The sequence below is a fragment of the Notechis scutatus genome, chromosome Z, assembly GCF_049901735.1.
Source record: "Notechis scutatus isolate UNSWTSFEM ecotype Mainland chromosome Z, rNotScu1.2, whole genome shotgun sequence".
Classification (NCBI taxonomy): Eukaryota; Metazoa; Chordata; class Lepidosauria; order Squamata; family Elapidae; genus Notechis; species Notechis scutatus.
Window position 1 is genome coordinate 571,530 of NC_142025.1, and position 20,174 is coordinate 591,703.

The 20,174-nt window shown below is 44.8% G+C and overlaps 1 protein-coding gene across 1 annotated transcript; it reads right to left on the minus strand.

The window, feature by feature from the left end:
• Window positions 1–10,780: 10,780 nt before the first annotated feature.
• Window positions 10,781–14,834, minus strand: LOC113423554 (verrucotoxin subunit beta-like). Its single transcript, XM_026685004.2, is given in 3 exon segments — window positions 10,781–10,930; window positions 10,932–13,690; window positions 14,725–14,834. Coding segments are annotated over 3 exon segments (2,931 nt in total). The 5' UTR covers window positions 14,822–14,834; the 3' UTR covers window positions 10,781–10,855.
• Window positions 14,835–20,174: the final 5,340 nt, after the last annotated feature.

Below are 20,174 nucleotides of genomic sequence, written 5' to 3' on the forward strand. Positions count from 1 at the left end.
ATCCCACCCCTGAAAGGACCTAGTGGCAAAGACTGCAACGACCATCAAAGCAAACCTCTTTAACACATTCTTTGGCTCAGTATTTGTAAACAGCAATGGATCAAGCCCAGTACTTCCTAGTCGAACCACAGACAACTACTATACAATGATCTAATACATATCGATTTTACAGAAGACAATGTTGAAAAAGCACTGTGCAATCTAAAACCATCCCTATCTATTGGACCGGGCGGAATATGTGCCTACTTCTTAAAAAAAGCTATCCACTGCCATAGCTGAACCTCTAAGCATAATCTTTGAAAAATCTTTCAGGACCATCTCCTTGCCAAAACTATGGTCACAAGCCATGGTCATCCCCATCTTCAAAAAGGGAGACCCCAGCCTAGTTGAAAATTACAGACCAATCTCCTTATGCTGCATCACCTGTAAAGTCATGGAATCAATTATTAACCAATCCATCATCCTCCACTTAGAAACAAACAACCTACTCTCTAATAAACAATTTGGTTTCAGAAAAATACTATCCTGTAATCTGCAACTCTTACACTGCAAAAACATATGGACTACACAACTCGATCAGGACAAAGCAATAGATGCAATCTACATAGACTTATGTAAAGACTTTGATTCAGTGGTACACGACTAACTACTACTAAAACTAAAATCTTACGGTATCTCTGGACAACTGCATAACTGGGTAGAAGCATTCCTGGCAAACAGACAACAAATGGTCAAAATTGGGAGCGTCCTATCAAATTCTGTACCTGTCAACAGTGGTGTCCCCCAAGGCAGTGTTCTAGGACCAACTCTTTTCATACTCTACATAAATGACCTCTGTGATCATATCAAGAGCAACTGCGTTCTTTTCGCTGATGATGTAAAGCTATTCAACACCACAGACAATACCGCTACCCTTCAAAAAGACCTTGACTATGTATCAGAATGGTCAATCAAATGGCAACTTCAAATCTCAACAAATAAATGCTCTGTCTTACATATTGGCAAAAAACAATCAGAAAATAAAATGCAGGCTGAACAGTCAAGACCTTGTTGATGATCCAAACTCTGTCAGGGATCTTGGAGTACTCATCTCAAATGACCTAAGTGCTAGAAGAGCCCGCTGTAACTGCATAGCCAAAAAGGCATTAAAGGTTGTTAATCTAATCCTACGTAGCTTCTTCTCTGGTAATACCACACTACTAACTAGAGCATTCAAGTATGCTAGACCAATACTTGAATACAGCTCATCAGTCTGGAACTCATATCATGTATCTGATATTAACACCGTTGAGAAAGTTCAGAAATATTTCACAAGAAGAGTTCTCCACTCCTCTACTCGTTGCAGAATACCTTAAGCCACCAGACTTGAAATTCTAGACCTAGAAAACCTAGAACTACACTGCCTCCGGTCCGATCTAAATATAGTATATAAAATCATACATTGCAATGTCCTGCCGGTCAATGAATACTTCAGCTTCAATCATAACAACACAAGAGCAAACAATAGATACAAACTCAAGGTTAACCGCACCAAACTTGACTGCAGAAAATACGACTTCAGCAACAGAGTGGTCAATGTTTGGAATACTCTACCTGACTCTGTGGTTTCTTCCCCAAACCCCCAAAACTTTAACCTTAGACTGTCTACTATTGACTCACCCCTTCCTAAGAGGCCTGTAGCGGACCAATCATGCCTACCATCTCTGTCCTATTGTTTTTTATTTTTCTTATAAGTATCTATCTCATGTATTCAAAACTATATTTATTCTTATACCTGTATCTTGTAAATGTTTGACAAATCAAATAAAATGTAAAAAAATGTAAAAATGATTGAAACTGCTGAATTCCCAATGCTTCAAGAATGAGCTACAGGTTGCCCATGGAAAGAAAAGTGAAAATTTAAAAGGATAAAACCTCCACAGGTCTGGAGTAATATTTAATGGTATATGTATGTGTCTGCCCTCCTCCCCAGAGAAATTCCCTTTTACAATTGCAAGATTTTGCAAGAAAGAGAAGTGAGAAAGATCCCATGAAGGATTTGGGAGTGAAATGTCTGTGTGTGTGTGTGTGTGTGTGTGTGTGTGTGTGTGTGTGTGTGTGTGTGTGTGTGTGTGTGTGAAATGTGTGTGATTAGTTGAAGAGAGACTGAGTGGAGGAGGGAGGTGAGAACTCTGTGAAATTTAACTCTGGTTCTTTTGCACAGGGATTTTTTTTTCTTTTTACCTTGGAAGTTGAAGAGAGAAGCAGGGGAGGTGGAACTACCCACTTCTCATTTTAACTATTCCCCCCCCCTCTCCCTCTCTGCAGAGCCAGCCTGAGAAAGGTTTTTAGAAGTTTTAGAATAACAGAGCTGGAAGGGACTTTGGAGGTCTTCTAGTCCAACCCCCTGCTTAGGCAGGAAATCTATACCCTTTTAGACAAATTGTTACCCAATCTCTTCTTAAAAGAGTGACATCTGACCCCTGCCTTTTGCAGTCTACCCTATTTTTGGCTTGCATGTTGAAAGCTATGCAAAAATATTCTTATTTTCTAAATACAATTTTGATTTTTTTTCTCCTTCTGAAAATTTTTGAGGTTTAAAAATGCTCAATTAAACCTATCTAAAAAGAAATGATTTTAAAATATTCTGCTTACATTTGTAAATGTCTTTGGTTTAATGAGAATTTGCTTCCATGTGAATGGAATCTGAGTCTGACACAGAGATTTTACTTAGGAATCACGGTGCTCCATCCTCTGGCATGTTTGTTTGTCAGCAGCACAAGTTGTTGCCCTTTTTAGGAGTTGTTACAGGGATGAGTATTGGCTGCACATTGTAAGCTGTGAATGGATAGATAATTACACTTATTTTGTATGAAGACTTGTATGCTAAACTACTAGAAGAAGAGCCTAGGGTTACACAGATTAGGGAATGGCTTTTGAGGGTTTTTTCAACACAGAAGTGGCATTTTTCTCTAAAATGCTAGACCCTGCCTGTCAAGGATAAATATATATTTATAGTGGGATTTGGATTTTGAACATTATTGTGTTGGGGTACTTATATTATAGCCTAGGGTTAGACTTGATTTAAATTATATTCCCTTGGGGGAATGGCTAAAAGTGGGAAGATTTAATTATTATTTTTTAAGATAGTGGATCACTTGACTGGATGGGTTGAAGCTTATCCAGCCATGAGAGCCAAAATTATACTGGAGCAGATAATAGCTACATATGGGATAGTAGGAGCTATAGACAACAACTCATTTTTCTGCAAAAAAGCTTCAATCAATCATGGAGTGTGGGAATTTGGTGGGAATATCACGTCTTGTGGAATGCAAATTCATCTATGCCATGGACCAACTGTTTACCTTTGGCCTGGCTCTGAATTTGAACCTGTCCAAAAAAGGGATACTTTACCTTCTGAAATGATGTTTGGGCTACTACACTTGAACAGAATGAGGGAAATCACAGAGTGTTAAACTAAAGATATATCTGTAAAGAACTGTATACTTGGCCTCTACTCTTCTTTATCTCACTTCAGAAGCAAAGGACTTCTAGGTCAAACCCTACTCTCGAATTTGCTGTCCATAAGTTCCAGCCTGGGGATTGGGTCCTGATGAAAGCCTGGACAGGTCCTACCAAATCTTGCTGACCACTGAAGCAGCAGTCTGACCAAAAGACAAAGGGTGGACCCCAGTTGATGAACTTAAAAGAATGGAAAGTGTTTCCTGGAGAAGACCAGCTGAGAATAAAAATTACCAAAAGCTGATGTGGTCATGGTGGTATGAATAGACTTTGTTTGTGACTTTTCTCATTGCAGGAGGACCAACTTTTTGATTTTTCCTGCCTGAGTGTCAGCTTATGTTCCAGCTGAAGATCCCAAGTGAAGCTGATGGACCAGTAAAAGACCCTTTTTCAATTCCCAAAAGACAGCTGGAAAGATTATGGGGAGAGGGTGGAAATTCATTGCAATGTTTGCTTTGTGGTCTCATTTATAGTGTAACCAGTTTAATGTACTCATGTAAGGATTGTGTATTTGAGAGTGGTTGCCACACCTTGGTCTTGAACACTTTGGGCTTCTGTCTGATGGATGGGAAATTTGTCCAGCAAGTTTGTATTGAAAGGTAGCTGCATACACATACACACATATAGAGAGAGAGACACATACACCATTAAGAATTAGGCAAAGTTTCTCCTAGTACCTCCACACGAAGCTGCTCCTAGGTTGATTTTTGCTCTGTACCACTAAGGCACAAGAAGTCAGGTCTCCATGGGGGGAGGGGCAATTCCCTCACTTGAAGAGACAGCAGAAAAAATGATCTCCAAATCCAAAGCCCTGACTATAACTCACAAAGGATGCTGCCCAGTTGCCCAGATGTTGCACTGGTGGCCTCATGAGTAGAAGTCTGAGGGCTCGTTGTGTGTAAAATAAATAAATAAATCAAACTACTAAACAGCCTGGATTGCACAATGACTAAGAGTTATTAGGACAGGTACAGTAATGATCCTTTGAAATTGGGCAGCCTGTAATTTCAAGAAGAAACATGGCTGTGAAGAATTTTGGGGGTTTGTGCTTGTGTAACACCTGTTTGGAAACTCACAGACAGTGATATAAACATCTGACAATAATTGTCATGGAAAATTGGATACTGTAAATTGGATGCTATAAAAAAATTTTTTTCCAGAACTTTTTTCCCTGACTGCTAGACCTTCATGGCTGAAAGCTTTTGGGAGCCATTCAAGGAATCTTTTTCTGTTGCCTCTTATCAATGCCTTTATCTTTCCTCATTCATCAGGATAGAAAGAAATCTATCCTTTAAAACAAAACGGGGGAATGTTAGGGTAATAAATTAAATAAGGGTAATAAATAAAGAAATAAAAAATATTATAGAAAGAGTAGAGAGTTACTCTATAAGCATGTCTTATCTTGATGTTAGGCAGTTGTTTTCCTATGTATGTAGAAGTATTTATCTCTATAGGCATTTCTTATCTTGTTGTTATGGAAAATATTTCTCTAATATTTCTCTGTGTTGTAAAACTAGCCTGCAATTAGTTACATCTCGCTCATATGAAGACACATGATTATCCCATCTAAATCCATCTGAGTGGAACGTACTCCCTGGGAATGTCACTCCCTACATCTGGAGCAATAGACACCTTTTGAAGTATGCTGTTAATAGCCCTCTTAAATGGTCAATTGTGATCGATTAACAGGCAATAGGAGAAAGGATACTGAAAGAAAAACAAGTTTGTCTTGTTGCAGGAAAGATGTAAATCTAACTTAGAGTGTTTTACAATGCAGTTACTCTACTTCTAAAAGAATCTTAAGGTATAAGAAGAGTTACTTTCGCCTATATGCTTTGTAACTTTCCTCACATATCTGTATATATGAGAGGAGAGGTCTTACCCTTCTATTGATCAATAAAAGTTAGATTTTGTTCTTCAAAGCCTCTGCTTAAGTTCCTTTTTGGCACAGCGTGATCTTAAGTTTTAGCTGAACTTTACACTTCCTTCCTTCCTTCCTTCCTTTCCTTCCTTCCTTCCTTTTCTTCCTTCTGTGGGAAGAAAAAAATATAGGCTATTGATCTATCAGATTCCACATGTCTTTTGGGTGCCAGCAGGCCCCAGAATAAAGAGATCTGGACCAAAGTTTTAGATAGGATGATGTAAAAATGTACCAGGACTCTTTGTAATCCTGCTGAGCCACTGCTAATTGTGAGACAGGATTTTACTGTTGTTCCCAATTCGGGGCTGAGCCTGGTGCCGAAGCCAATGATGGACGCCAGACACGAGGTGCAGGTTTTCGGATTGCTTTTTATTGGAGTAACCCAAGGAAAAGGGGCTCCTGGCCAAAACGCTGAGAGCCCAGAACAAAAGGATCGAGTAAGTTTTATACATTTTCACGAAAGGAGAAGGTGGGACAAAGCAAGATAATAAGAAATTTCAACTAATAAACATTTTAGTAATAATTCTACAATTTGTTCTATTGGTCTCTAACTGTCCCTATGCCCAAGTCTTGGCTAATGAATGCCCTAGGAGTTATCTAAGACGGTACACATTTGATTTGCTGCAGGCCATCTCTGTTCCTAACTTTTTAGCTGAGGTCTACAAGTTGTCTAATTCTTTGTTACTTTTATCAGCTTTCCAATTAGCCAGGATTGTTACTACCCATGCATATCTCCTGTGGATAAGCATTCTTTGTTCTTGCCAGGCAGACTCCACAATTTATTTTATTTATTTTAGCAGACAGCCCATCATTGCAAAGTATGTAGTTTGATCAATATATTGGGGCATTGAAGGACGAAAGTGTGAGAAATAAGGAAACGGAAAGTAGCTGGTGGATAGAGGTTGGGGATGTACACGGGTATAGGTGGAGACTGTCTGGTCAGGAAGAAAGAACAGGGAAGTAAGTTGTGAAATGCGTGCAGAAAAGTATGAAAAAGAATATCTTGGGATGAATTTGGGGCCCCTGAGAGTAGCTATCCTTGCTGGAGTTAGCTACTGTCTCTGGACCTCATTGCCATGGGTTCTTGATATAATCGTGTTATAATGGCTATTCAATGTTCCAAATTGCTCATAAAATAAACCTCTGAATCTTAAAAGTAAGAATTATTGTTTGTGGTTTTCTGTGTTCCTCTTTTATTGGGATATTTAACACTTCCTTCCCTTCCTCCTTCCCTCACTTCCTTCCTTCCTTATTTACTCCCTCCCTCCCTTCCTTCCCTCTCTCCTCCCTTCTTTCCTCCCTCCCTCCCCTCCCTTTCTCCTTCCTTCTTTCCTCCCCCCCCCTCCTTCCCATTTCCTTCCTTCCTTATTTACTCCCTCCCTCCTTCCCTCCCTCTCCCTCCTTCTTTCCTCCCTCCCTCCTTCTCTCATTTCCTTCCTTCTTTCCTCCTTCCCTCCTTCCCTTCCTGTATCCATCCATCCTTCCTTCCTTCCTTCCCACCCATTAGGAATCCTTAGAAAGTGTAATTGTTATCAACAGAAAATAGTATTTGTGGGTCAGTGTTGAAAGGAGTGTGTTCAAAAGGTGTGGTTGTTTTCTTGCAGAGAAAACCCAACTAGGGAATGGCATTAGTGCTAGAAGGGAAGGGGGATTGCAGAGAGGAGAAGGAGTGAGGGAGGATTTTGGGGTCCTCGCTGCTATCTGAATTTGGCTATTTTCTAGCAGACATATCATTACCAAACTAGGTAATCAGTGCTAGAAGGAAGGGATTTAGGAGGGGGAGGAGAAGGAGGAGGAGGAGGAGGCAAAGGAGGAGGAGGAAGAGGAGGAGGAAGAGGAGGAGGAAAAGGAGGAAGAAGATGAGGGAGGACTGTGGTGGCTGTCGATTTCTGTGTGGCTTCCGCTGCACTGGCTTCTTCTATTGCCTCCTTCAATGTTATCTTAGGTCTTGTTAGTAGTCGACCCTGTAGTGTAAGGTCCTTTAATCCGAGGACCACGCGGTCCCTCATGGCTTCATCCATGTTTAGAAATTCGCATGCTCCGCCAATGTCTCTTAGTGCTGCAACAAAATCTCCAATGCTGTCGTCTTCCTTTTGGTCACGCCGATAAAATTCATGCCTTTTGATGACGCATGAAACGGGTGGTGCGTAGTGGGCTCGCAGTAATTTCTCTAGGTCCGTCCACGCCATTGTCTTTACATCGTTGGGTGCTGCCAATGCCTTTGCCATTTTGAATACTGTGGGACCACAGTGGGTGAGGAAAACGGCTCTCTTCCTATTTTCGGATACTCCTTGGAGATCGCTCCCTTCTAGGAACATGAGGAATTGGTTGATGTAGGATTCCCAGTCTTCGGTTGCTGGGTTGAGTGGTGTGGGTGGTGAGTTGTTCCCGGCCATTTCATCTCGCTCGGTCCTCTTTGCCACGTGTGCAACTGGGGTCCTTTGTCTCACTATCCCACCTTCGTCGCCAGTATTGTGTTGTGGGAAAAGAGACTCGAGACCCAGTTGACTTTTTCTCTTTTTATTTTCTTTCTAGTAACAGCATGCAGAGAAACCGCGGCAGCCTTTTTTATAGCCGGCTGCTTGCGGTTCGTGGCCAATGGCGGCTCTTCAAATCTCCCGCCGCCACGGACCAACCTATCATAGGGAAGTATGCAAATATATAACAATCAGTGCCAGAAGGGGTGAGGGGTGCTCTGTTTGTTTACAAGACCGTGTTTCCGGTTTCACTTTTCTGAACTCTGGTGTTTCCAACAAGGACAATTTTGAACTCAGGCTCTATAAAGAAAAGAGGAGAGGAAAAGATAATATAAGATGATAAGATAACGTAAGGTAAGATAAGATGATAATAAGATAAGATTAGATAAGAGATAAGATAGCTAAAATAAGGTGACAAGACAAGATGGAAAGAGAAGAGGGAAAGAGAAGAGGGGGAGAGGAGAGAGAAGTTGGGCAAGAGAAAAAAGAAGTAAAGAGAAGAGGAGAGGAAAGAGAAGGGAAGGAGAAGAAGAAGAGAAAAAGAAGGGAAGAGGGAAAGAAGAGAAGAGGGAAAGATAAGATGATAAGATAAGGTGAGGTAAGGTAAGATAAGATGATGACAAGACAAAATGGCAAGAGAAGAGGGAAAGACAAAGGAAGGGAAAGGAGAAGGAGAAGGAGAAGAAAGGAAGGGAAGGGAAGGGGAAGGGGAAGGAGAAGGAGAAGGAGAAGGAGAAGGAGAAGGAGAAGGGAAGTGGAGGTGAAATCATGTCCATCAGTACAAGGCGCTGGGTCATGTATTATTGTTGATGGAGGTACCCCAAGATTACAAGAGGTGCAGATCTATGGCCACATCGGTCAGTATTCAGATCTTCAACTGATGAATTGGCTCTAAATGCCACACTCCCACCACTTGGACAAGACACCGACCCAAACTCTGTTTCGGATTCAAAGCAGACTCGAACCCAAAGATGTCCTAGCTTTGAATGGTCACTAGGTGAACTGTTTGTAAGTTGAGGACTACCTGTCGCTAATTGGCTAAAGAGAGCTTGCCGCTGCATGAGGGAATCTGAGCTGCAATTGGTCGCTGCGAGTGCAAAGGGGGAGTTTCCCTGTTTCCCGCCTTTTTCCTCAGTCTGCTCTCTGTGATTTACCTCATGATGTTCCTGCTCTGTTGATGAATGTATCTGTTTCTTTACTGTATGTATATATATATTTATTTACACCAAACGACAAGTTTGTGTTAGCATCTATTATCAATATTTGGACCCTTTGGGTCTTGCAGTGTGTCATAAACACACAGTTATAGTTGATCAGTTGGTGACTTCTGGCTTCTGCCTGAGGCAATCTGCACTGTGATTGGTTGCTGTGGGTGCGGAGAGGGAGTTTCCTCTTTTTCCTGCCTTTTTCTTCCGTCTGCCCTTTTCTGCCCTGTGATTTACCTCAGGATTTACCTTACAATGCTCCTGTTTGCCTGACGGTCTTGTCTGCTGTAAACATAGATGTAGAATATATTTATTTACATAGGTAGTCCAACAGTTCATTTAGTGACCATTCAAAGTTACAATGACACAGAAAAAAGTGACTTATGACCATTTTTCACACATGACCTATGCACCATCCCTGTGATCAAAATTATAAGGTTTGGCAACTGGTTCATACATACGATGGTTGCTGCGTCCCTGGATCATGTGATTCCCTTTTGCGACCTGGCAAGCAAAGTCAACAGGGAACCCAGATTCACTTAACAACAATGTTGCTAACTCAACAGCAGTGATTCACTGCTGTAAAATGGGGCAAAATTCACTTTACAAATGTCTCACTTAACAACAAATGGGGCTCAATTGCGGTTGTACGTTGAAAACTCCCTGTATAAAGCTACAAGTTTCTGTCAGCATCTCTGACTCCATTTGGACATCAGCGGCACAATTACCTGACACCAACTATTTAATTTTTGTTTTCATATCAGCGTCAGAATCTCGACTTTTCCGAAAAGAATGCACGAATCTAAAATCGAATCCTGTGGCCCCAAAGTGGCTGAGGAATGTTTTTAAGACATTGAAATAATGAATCTTACCCCGATTTTAATATTGTCAATCTTCTGCCTGTGCCGCTCCTTGAAGATTAGTCTCCTGGAGAAGAAGAAACAAGATTGTGAAAAGACCGCGGGGAAGTCTTGAGTTGGCTTTGGGTGTCTGTCTAGCCAAAGGCCTTTGCCAGATCTCCCCCTGGAAGGGAAGGCTAGTAGGACAGGGGCTCAGAGATTTTCCCTTCCCTCCTCTCTTCCTCTCCACAAACCCCTTCCCTTAGCACTGATGATGTAACCTAGTTGGGTCATGAAATGTCTGCAAGGAAACCACCAAGCTCAGAGAGCACCAGGGACCTGCTACATTCCTCCCCCCCACCTCATCTCCATAACCACTCTTCCTTAGCATTGACGATGTTACCTAGTTGGGTCATGAAATGTCTGCTAGAAATCCACCAAGCTCAGAGAGCATCAGGGACCCCCTAGATTTTTTATCCTCCTCCTCCTCGTCCTCGTCCTCCTTCTCCTCCTCCTCCTCCATAATTGACCAAAGAAGGCCTCAAGTTACCTTTTCAGGTGTCTTCATGGGACAAATGCAAGTCATCTCCTCGCTCCAGTGACTGAATCCTTGGTCGTTCCCAGCAGCACATCGGATACTTAGCTGCACATCTTCTAAGGCCTCCTGGGGACCTTCTGTCTGGAGACTTCGCCACTCCTCCTTGCCTGTAATCTGAAATTCCACCAGGAACCGGGAGGCCCATCTTTCGGCCAATGGATCGATAGTGATCTGGAAAAGATTTGGTTGAACCTGCTCAATCTTAGGAGAAGGTGGACATCTAAGTCCAGCTTCGGGCTCCTGAGGCTCGTTGGAGATTGAACTTTTCTCTTCTGTAATCATGGAGTCAAAGAAATCCTTCAGGGTCTCCATGCTCATTTTCCAAAACATTTCCGCAGCAGCGTTGTAGCTTCCTCCATTTTCTTGGTCAGCAAAGAGGACTGAATTGTTGGGTCGGAAGTGCAGAGGGATTCCTGACTCGTCCCGAGCACCCAGCAAGTCCTCTTCCTCCACGGCCACCAGGACAGGTGGGGTCTCCCCGTCTGCAAAAGTGATCAGGAGTTGGACGTTATTCTCCACGTCTTTTGCCAACATGGAGAGGATGGAATCCATGATCCATTTCTGGGTGTGGGCTGAATGGTCATGGAAGTCCTGGGCCACAAAGCAGATGGCCTGAGGCTTGGAAACGTTCTTTCCCCAGGAGTAGAAATCCTGGACATGCTCCTCAACCTCTTTCTTGTCCATCGTGATGTTTCCAAAGTCTCCAGTGTCAAGGATCATGACTGAGTAGGGAATTCGGAAACCCTCCTGATGGTGCACTCCGTAGACAGTGATATCACGTGTTTCACTTTCAGCTTTGCTTCTCAGAGGAGTTTGAGGAAGGAATTGGAACCGGAATTGATCTTCCCACTGGACACCCAGAATATAATTGACCATCCTGTTGTACAGAGCGGTTTTCTCAGACTGTGTTCCTCCCATCACCAGGATCATCTTTGTGGACACTTCATTGTTCACCTGTCCAAGCTCGTACAAGATAGTGGATGAGGAGCCAACAAAGGGGGTTTCCTTCAGGGGAAGGGCGAACATTAATAGCTGTCCGTCCTCCCCCAGGGAGCTTTCCTGAATGAACTGGTGGGCCACATTGCCTGCATCTTCTTCCTCCAGTGATGTGGAGACTTCCACCTCCTTGCTGGGGACACCCAGAGCTCCATTATCACACACGGCCGACACCCGTACTCTATACGTTGTCTGGGGCTTCAGACCTTCAATGGAATAAAATCCTGTTTTTCTCCCAGTCCTTTTTTCAGTCCATTGGTCCTTCCCAACTCCAGCCTTCACCGTTCTGTATTCCACCTTGTACTCCTTGACCACAACTCCGAAGGCAATGATACTGGGACTCATCCAGGCCACAGAGATGACAGAAGATGCCGCAGTGACCTTCCTTAATTTCTCAGGAGGACTGGTGGGAAGAGACTTTATGGGTGGGCTCAGCTCACTGGTTTCACTAAAGCCTACCTTGCAACAAGCAGCGTACTGGAACAGGTACTCTGTGTTTGGAAACAGATCTTTCAGCAGGAACATCTCCTCAGCGTCCTCTGTCAACACGGTCGCCCAGTTTTCTTCCCCTGCAGTCAGGTACCACAAGATATAGCTGGAGATGGCAGCCTTTCCATATTCAGCTGGCTGAAACTTCAGTTGAATGCTGTCGTGTCTCACTTCATTGATCAGCAAAGGGAGAGGTTTTGAGGGCAACTCAAAGTTTTTACTGACAAGATCTCCATCTTCATAAAGGTATATCGAGGCTCCTGGGTTGTCCACATCAGGGAGTGAGGCCACCACAAAGCGGATCTTCTCATTGGATTGATTGATACTGAAAAAGTCTTGGATTGATTTGGCAGCTTGGCGAGCATTGTGGGTCCTCTCCTTGTCCTCAAACCAGGCCTTGCCTTTCTTCACCCCAGGAGTGGACCTGGTTGACTTAGTTGATCCTGGCAAGAATTGCTCCTGAAGCCAGTCCTGTAAGCTCAAGAGAAATGGCTCCTCTTCATGTAAAGAAGTGAATATAAAGGAGACCACGTATACATTCTGGGGGTCTAGAACTATTTCTTCCAGCTGATTTTGAGATGAGATAACTTCTATATCACTTAGTATAGTCAGATAAGATTTGACAAAGTTCACCTCTCTTTTCCTGGTGTCCAGAAATTCACGGAGACTTTGGCTGTTGAAGGGAGACCGGTTGACGGATGCTAAAATGTCCACCAGGGTCCCTTCCTCCTGTCCTCCTCCCCGGATGGAGGGCAACACTCTGGCCAGCTGTTTCTGGAAAGTCTGCCTGTGTTGCCTGCACAGATCTTGGAGCTGCTGGATCTTCCTCTTGATCTCAGGAAAGGTCTCAGCGATGGGATTCTTGGCTGGATCTTTGCGATTCTTGGCTAGATCGTTGCTTTGCATCTGGATTTCATTGAGTTCCTCCAAGATCTTTTCCATATCAAAGATCAATGCTAGGCTGATCTCACGGACCATCTTGGCTGCTCTGGTGTCCAGCTTGGTCAGAGGGTAGAGCCAGACCCTCATAGGAACAGCCTTTTCCCCATCTTTCCCTAACATTTTTGGTAGAGTTTCATAAACTTTGATCGCATCTTGGAAAGTGACTGGATTTTTGTTCAGGGAAAAGTCTCCATGGAATTTGCACCTGAACTTCAGAGCATTCTGTTTCTCCTCCTCAGTTAGTTTGACCTCTGCTTCTCCTCCCATAGATATTTCCTTTGTGAGGGTAACCTGGAGGTTTCCTTCTATATTTTTCACCATCTCTGTTGAAGATACTTCTTGGTCAAAGACAAAGAAAGCCTGGGCTCCGTAGAGGATGGCGGTGACCACGTGGGTGGCTGTGCCATGTTCGAAGATGGTTGGGTGAGAGATATTCTGGATTCCTAAGTGGCTCATTGTCAGCTGTTCATACTTGGTGGTGGTTTTGTACTGAATGGTGACTCTGGCCTGTTGCTTGGACTGCTTGGTATCCTGAAGATACTTGGCTGACCCTCCTACGTCAATCATCCCCCCAAGGAAACTGCCCTTGAGGGAGGCTGAGATGTCCAAGGCAGAGGCCTTATCATCGATGGTGTCAGACGTAAGGATTTCAGATTCTGTCTTGGGCTGAGGCTTGATGGTCAGGTCCTTCTGAAGAGAACTGCAGTCCCAAAGGGTGATCCCTATGTGGAACAGCAAAAGACAGGCAAAGAAACGTGAAACCAGACCTCCAGAACACCTGGAGCTGGATAGAGAAGCCTGAGTGAACTAGGGGACATCATTTCTCCACCAGAGAAAATACCACAAAATCTCAGGAGGCTTTCGAATGAGTAGAGAGGAACGGGAATTGCTCTGCGCTCATGGATTTCAAGAAAGATCTCCCACTTCCTGGAGAAACCCCGTTTTTCATCAGGGGTACAGAGGGGTCTTCGGGGTGCAGACCTGCCCATAGGAAAGACCCCAGCAGCACAGTATGGGAATTAATGCCCTTTGCTTCACAACTCTGGGGCGATGGGGTGGGATCTCAACTGCCTTTTATTTTAGCCCTTTTCCAAACAAGTTAGTGTCTTCAATTTTGTGTTTGCTAAGCGAGGGCTGGACCTTCTCTGGGCATGGCCAAGGGATGGATACGCATTCCCACAGAGGAAGTCCTACCCAGCTAACCCCCTGCCAGAAGGATGTGTGTCCAGGAGTCCTGAGCTGAGACCATGCATTGATTGATGTGCTGGTTAGACAGTACATAGTTTAGGAATGAGAGCTGCCCCCTTAAGGGAATGCTTCATGGGGAATGTAGTTAAAGCCTCTTGGGAGATATAGTACATGTCACATGGTCACATCTGTAATCTTGATGGGTCACTGACTTGATCTCTGGTTGGGCTGGGGGAGTTTTTGGGCATTCTTTCCTGGACCCCAGCATCAAACGGGAGATTTCCTTTGCTATAACCCTATGGGATGAAGAGCACCATCTTTTCATACTATTGAGGCAACTATTGAGGCAAAGGTTGGACATTAGATGAATCTCAACATAACTGTGAGTTATACTTTGAGGATGCCTAATAAAACCCAATAAACTAACTTTGCATGGAAGCCTTTGTAGTGTTTAACTGCTGCCCCAGGAGCTTGGAGACATGAAAATCGAAGTGCCCAATGGCCTGCCTTCCTCCCAAGTTTTTTGCAGGGGATGCCCACCCATCAGTTCCTCCTCCAGCTCCTTTACCTGGGATGAGGGCATCTTTACGGCAGTCGTACAGCATTCCCAGCTGGAAGGGTCGTCCCAGGGCTGGGGTCTCGATGGTGTCTTCGGTCTGGGCCATGCTGGGCTCCTGCGTGTCGCTAACACCTCTGCTATCCTGCAGGAAAAAAAGAGAACAAGAGAATAACAGCGTTGGAAGGGACCTTGGAGGTCTTCTAGTCCATCCCTCTGCTCAAGCAGGAAATCCTATTGTCAACTCATAAAACATTCGTAGGCCTGTTTTAGTAGTTCTCATAAAAAAAAGTATGCCACAGTTGACTTGCTGTCAGGATTCCAGCAATTGCCCTAATTAAATCATGATTCTCAAGCCAACTTCAAAACACTTCAAATGATTCTTTAGAGGCGACATATTGGCACTGCCCTGGATGAAGCCAACTCTGTCATACATCATTTACAGTCCCCTGTGACCCTGTTTCCCCCTCCCCCCGGGTGTCTCATAAACCAGATTCTCCAATTGGGCTGGGTGTCATCCATCACATTCTCCAATTATGAGCCAGGTGTCATCCATCACATTCTCCAATCATGGGCTGGGTGTCATCTATCATATTCTCCAATTATGGGTTGGGTGTCATCCATCACATTCTCCAATCATGGGCTGGGTGTCATCCATCACATACTCCAATAATGGGTTGGGTGTCATCCATCACATTCTCCAATTACGGGCCAGGTGTCATCCATCACATTCTCCAATTACGGGCCAGGTGTCATCCATCACATTCTCCAATTATGAGCCAGGTGTCATCCATCACATTCTCCAATCATGGGCTGGGTGTCATCTATCACATTCTCCAATTATGGGTTGGGTGTCATCCATCACATTCTCCAATCATGGGCTGGGTGTCATCCATCTCATTCTCCAATCATGGGTTGGGTGTCATCCATCACATTCTCCAATTACGGGCTGGGTGTCATCCATCACATACTCCAATTATGGCTGGGTTTCATCCATCACATTCTCCAATTACGGTCTGGCTGTCATCCATCACATTCTCCATTACGGGCTGGGTGTCATCCATCATATTCTCCAATCATGGGCTCGGTGTCATCCATCTCATTCTCCAATTACAGGCTGGGTGTCATCCATCACATTCTCCATTACGGGCTGGGTGTCATCCATCACATTCTCCAATTATGGGCTGGGTGTCATCCATCACATTCTCCAATTACGGGCTGGGTGTCATCCATCTCATTCTCCAATCATGGGCTGGGTGTCATCCATCACATTCTCCAATTACGGGCTGGGTCTCATCAATCACATTCTCCAATTATGGGCTGGGTGTCATCCATCACATTCTCCAATTACGGGCTGGGTGTCATACATCACATTCTCCAATTACGGGATGGGTGTCATCCATCACATTCTCCAATTATGGGCTGGGTGTCATCCATCACATTCTCCAATTATGGGCTGGGTGTCATCCATCACATTCTCCAATCATGGGCTGCGTGTCATCCATCACATTCTCCAATTATGGGCTGGGTGTCATCCATCACATTCTCCAATTATGGGCTGGGTGTCATCCATCACATTCTCCAATTACGGGCTGGGTGTCATCCATCACATTCTCCAATTACGGGATGGGTGTCATCCATCACATTCTCCAATCATGGGCTGCGTGTCATCCATCACATTCTCCAATTATGGGCTGGGGGTCATCCATCACATTTTTAAATCATGGGCTGGGTGTCATCCATCACATTCTCCAATCATGGGCTGGGGGTCATCCATCTCATTCTCCAATTATGGGCTGGTTGTCATCCATCACATTCTCCAATCATGGGCTGGGTGTCATCCATCACATTCTCCAATCACGGGCTGGGTGCCATCCATCACATTCTCCATTACGGGCTGGGTGCCATCCATCACATTCTCCAATTATGGGCTGGGTGTCATCCATCACATTCCCCAATCATGGGCTGGGTGTCATCCATCACATTCTCCAATCATGGGCTGGGTGTCATCCATCTCATTCTCCAATTACAGGCTGGGTGTCGTCCATCACATTCTCCAATTATGGGCTGGGTGTCATCCATCACATTCTCCAATTATGGGCTGGGTGTCATCCATCACATTCTCCAATTATGGGCTGGGTGTCATCCATCACATTCTCCAATTATGGGCTGGGGTCATCCATCACATTTTTCAATCATGGGCTGGGTGTCATCCATCACATTCTCCAATTATGGGCTGGGTGTCATCCATCACATTCTCCAATCATGGGCTGGGGGTCATCCGTCACATTCTCCAATTATGGGCTGGGTGTCATCCATCACATTCTCCAATTATGGGCTGGGGGTCATCCATCACATTCTCCAATTATGGGCTGGGTGTCATCCATCACATTCTCCAATCATGGGCTGCGTGTTATCCATCACATTCTCCAATTATGGGCTGGGGGTCATCCATCACATTTTTAAATCATGGGCTGGGTGTCATCCATCACATTCTCCAATCATGGGCTGGGGGTCATCCATCACATTCTCCAATTATGGGCTGGGGGTCATCCATTACATTTTTCAATCATGGGCTGGGTGTCATCCATCACATTCTCCAATCATGGGCTGGGGGTCATCCATCACATTTTTAAATCATGGGCTGGGTGTCATCCATCACATTCTCCAATCATGGGCTGGGGGTCATCCATCACATTCTCCAATCACGGGCTGGGTGCCATCCATCACATTCTCCAATTACGGGCTGGGTGCCATCCATCTCATTCTCCAATTATGGGCTGGGTGTCATCCATCACATTCTCCAATTATGGGCTGGGTGTCATCCATCACATTCTCCAATCATGGGTTGGGTGTCATCCATCACATTCTCCAATCATGGGCTGGGTGTCATCCATCTCATTCTCCAATTAGGAGCTGGGTGTCATCCATCACATTCTCCAATTACGGGCTGGGTGCCATCCATCTCATTCTCCAATTATGGGCTGGGTGTCATCCATCACATTCTCCAATTATGGGCTGGGTGTCATCCATCACATTCTCCAATTATGGGCTGGGTGTCATCCATCACATTCTCCAATTACAGGCTGGGTCTCATCCATCACATTCTCCAATTACGGGCTGGGTGTCATCCATCACATTCTCCAATTATGGGCTGGGTGTCATCCATCACATTCTCCAATTATGGGCTGGGTGTCATCCATCACATTCTCCAATCATGGGCTGGGGTCATCCATCTCATTCTCCAATCATGGGCTGGGTGTCATCCATCACATTCTCCAATTATGGGCTGGGGGTCATCCATCACATTTTTCAATCATGGGCTGGGTGTCATCCATCACATTCTCCAATTATGGGCTGGGTGTCATCCATCACATTCTCCAATCATGGGCTGGGTGTCATCCATCACATTCTCCAATCACGGGCTGGGTGTCATCCATCACATTCTCCAATCACGGGCTGGGTGCCATCCATCACATTCTCCAATTACGGGCTGGGTGCCATCCATCTCATTCTCCAATTATGGGCTGGGTGTCATCCATCACATTCTCCAATTATGGGCTGGGTGTCATCCATCACATTCTCCAATCATGGGCTGGGTGTCATCCATCACATTCTCCAATCATGGGCTGGGTGTCATCCATCTCATTCTCCAATTATGGGCTGGGTGTCATCCACCACATTCTCCAATTATGGGCTGGGTGTCATCCATCACATTCTCCAATCATGGGCTGGGTATCATCCATCACATTCTCCAATCATGGGCTGGGTGTCATCCATCACATTCTCCAGTTCCAATTCTCTCCCTAATCATCTTTGGGCCACTTTGTAAGACTGGTGGACTTCAACACCCACAATTACTTAGGTGGCATGGCTGCTGGGGAACTCTGTTAACAGATTAACAGAGTTGGTAGGAGACCTTGTAGGTCATTTAGTCCGACCCCCCCGCTCAAGCAGGAGACCCGACAACATTTCTGACAGATGGCAGTTCAGTCTCTTCTTGAAAGCCTCCAGAGATGAAGCTCCCACAACTTCTGAAGGCAATTTCTGTTCCATGGGTTGATTGTTCCTCCTGTCAGAAAATTCTTCCTTATTCCCAGGTTGAATATCTCCTCAATCAGTTTCCATCCATTGTTCCTTGTCTGGCCTATAGGCGCTTTAGAAAATAGCTTGACCCCTTCCTCCTCTCTGTGGCAGCCCCTCAAATATTGGAAGATGCTCTCCTGTCTCCGCTGGTCCTTCTCTTCACTAGCCAGGCCCTGTTCCTGCAACCCTTCTTCATATGTTTTAGTCTCCATTCCCCTCATCATCCTGGTTGCTCTTCTCTGCACTCTTTCTAGAGTCTCCACATCTTTTTTATAGTCTGGTGACCAAAACTGGATGCAGTACTCTAGGTGTGGCCTTATTAAGGCTTTATAGAGTGGTATTAGTACCTCCCGTGATCTCGATTGTATCCCTCTATTAATGCAACTTAGGATTGCATTGGGTTTTTGGCTGCTGCTGCACACTGCAGGTTTATATTTAAGTGATTGTCCACTGCGAGTCCAAGGCCCCTCTCACAGCTACTACTGTTGTGCCAGAGACCATCTATTCTATAACGATAACTATTCTATAACTCTGCATTCGGTTTTTCTTCCTTAAATGTAGTATCTTACTTTTCCCGCTATCGAATTTCATTTTGGTGGATAGGGCCCCAGGTTCAAGTCTGTCGAAGAGCCTTTTGGATCCTGAGCTGGTCTTCTGGGGTGTTGGCTACTCCTGCTAGCTTAGTGTCCTCTCCAGATTTGATGAACTCCCCTTCTACTCTCTCAACCAAGGCATTTCTGAAGATATTGGAGAGTCCTGGGCCTAAGACGGAACCTTGTGGCACCCCGCTGCTTACTTCCCTCCGTGTAGATGTAGGACCATTAAGGACTACTCACTGAGTATGGTTTGTCAGATAATTACCCCTCCATCTGGTGGTGATGCTGTCGATCCCAACTTTTTCTAGCATACCAAGAAGTAAATTATGGTCTACTTTGTCAAATGCCTTACTGAAGTCCAAGTCAATTTCATCCACAGTCTTTGCTGGGTCCAGGAATTTAATGCCTTTGTCAAAGAAGCAGAGGAGGTATTCAGCAGGTTCTGACTGGTTCTGGAGAACCAGTAGTGGAAACTTTGAGTAGTTCGGAGAACCGTCAAATCCAACCTCTGGCTAGCCCCGCCCCCATCTATTCTCTGCCTCCTGAGTCCCAGCTGATTGGCTGGACTTCTTTGATTGCCCTGCACAGGAGATCAAAGCTGGAAAGCAGGTTAGTGAGGTGAGGAGGGAATGGGGGTTTTGCAGTATCCTTCCCCTGCCATGCCCACCAAGCCATGCCACCAGGGGCGGAGTTCTATCTGGTCAGACTGGTCCTATAGAACTGGTTGTTATGATTCTGCCCAGTTCAGAGAACTGGCAAATTGCCCCACTGGCTGGCGCT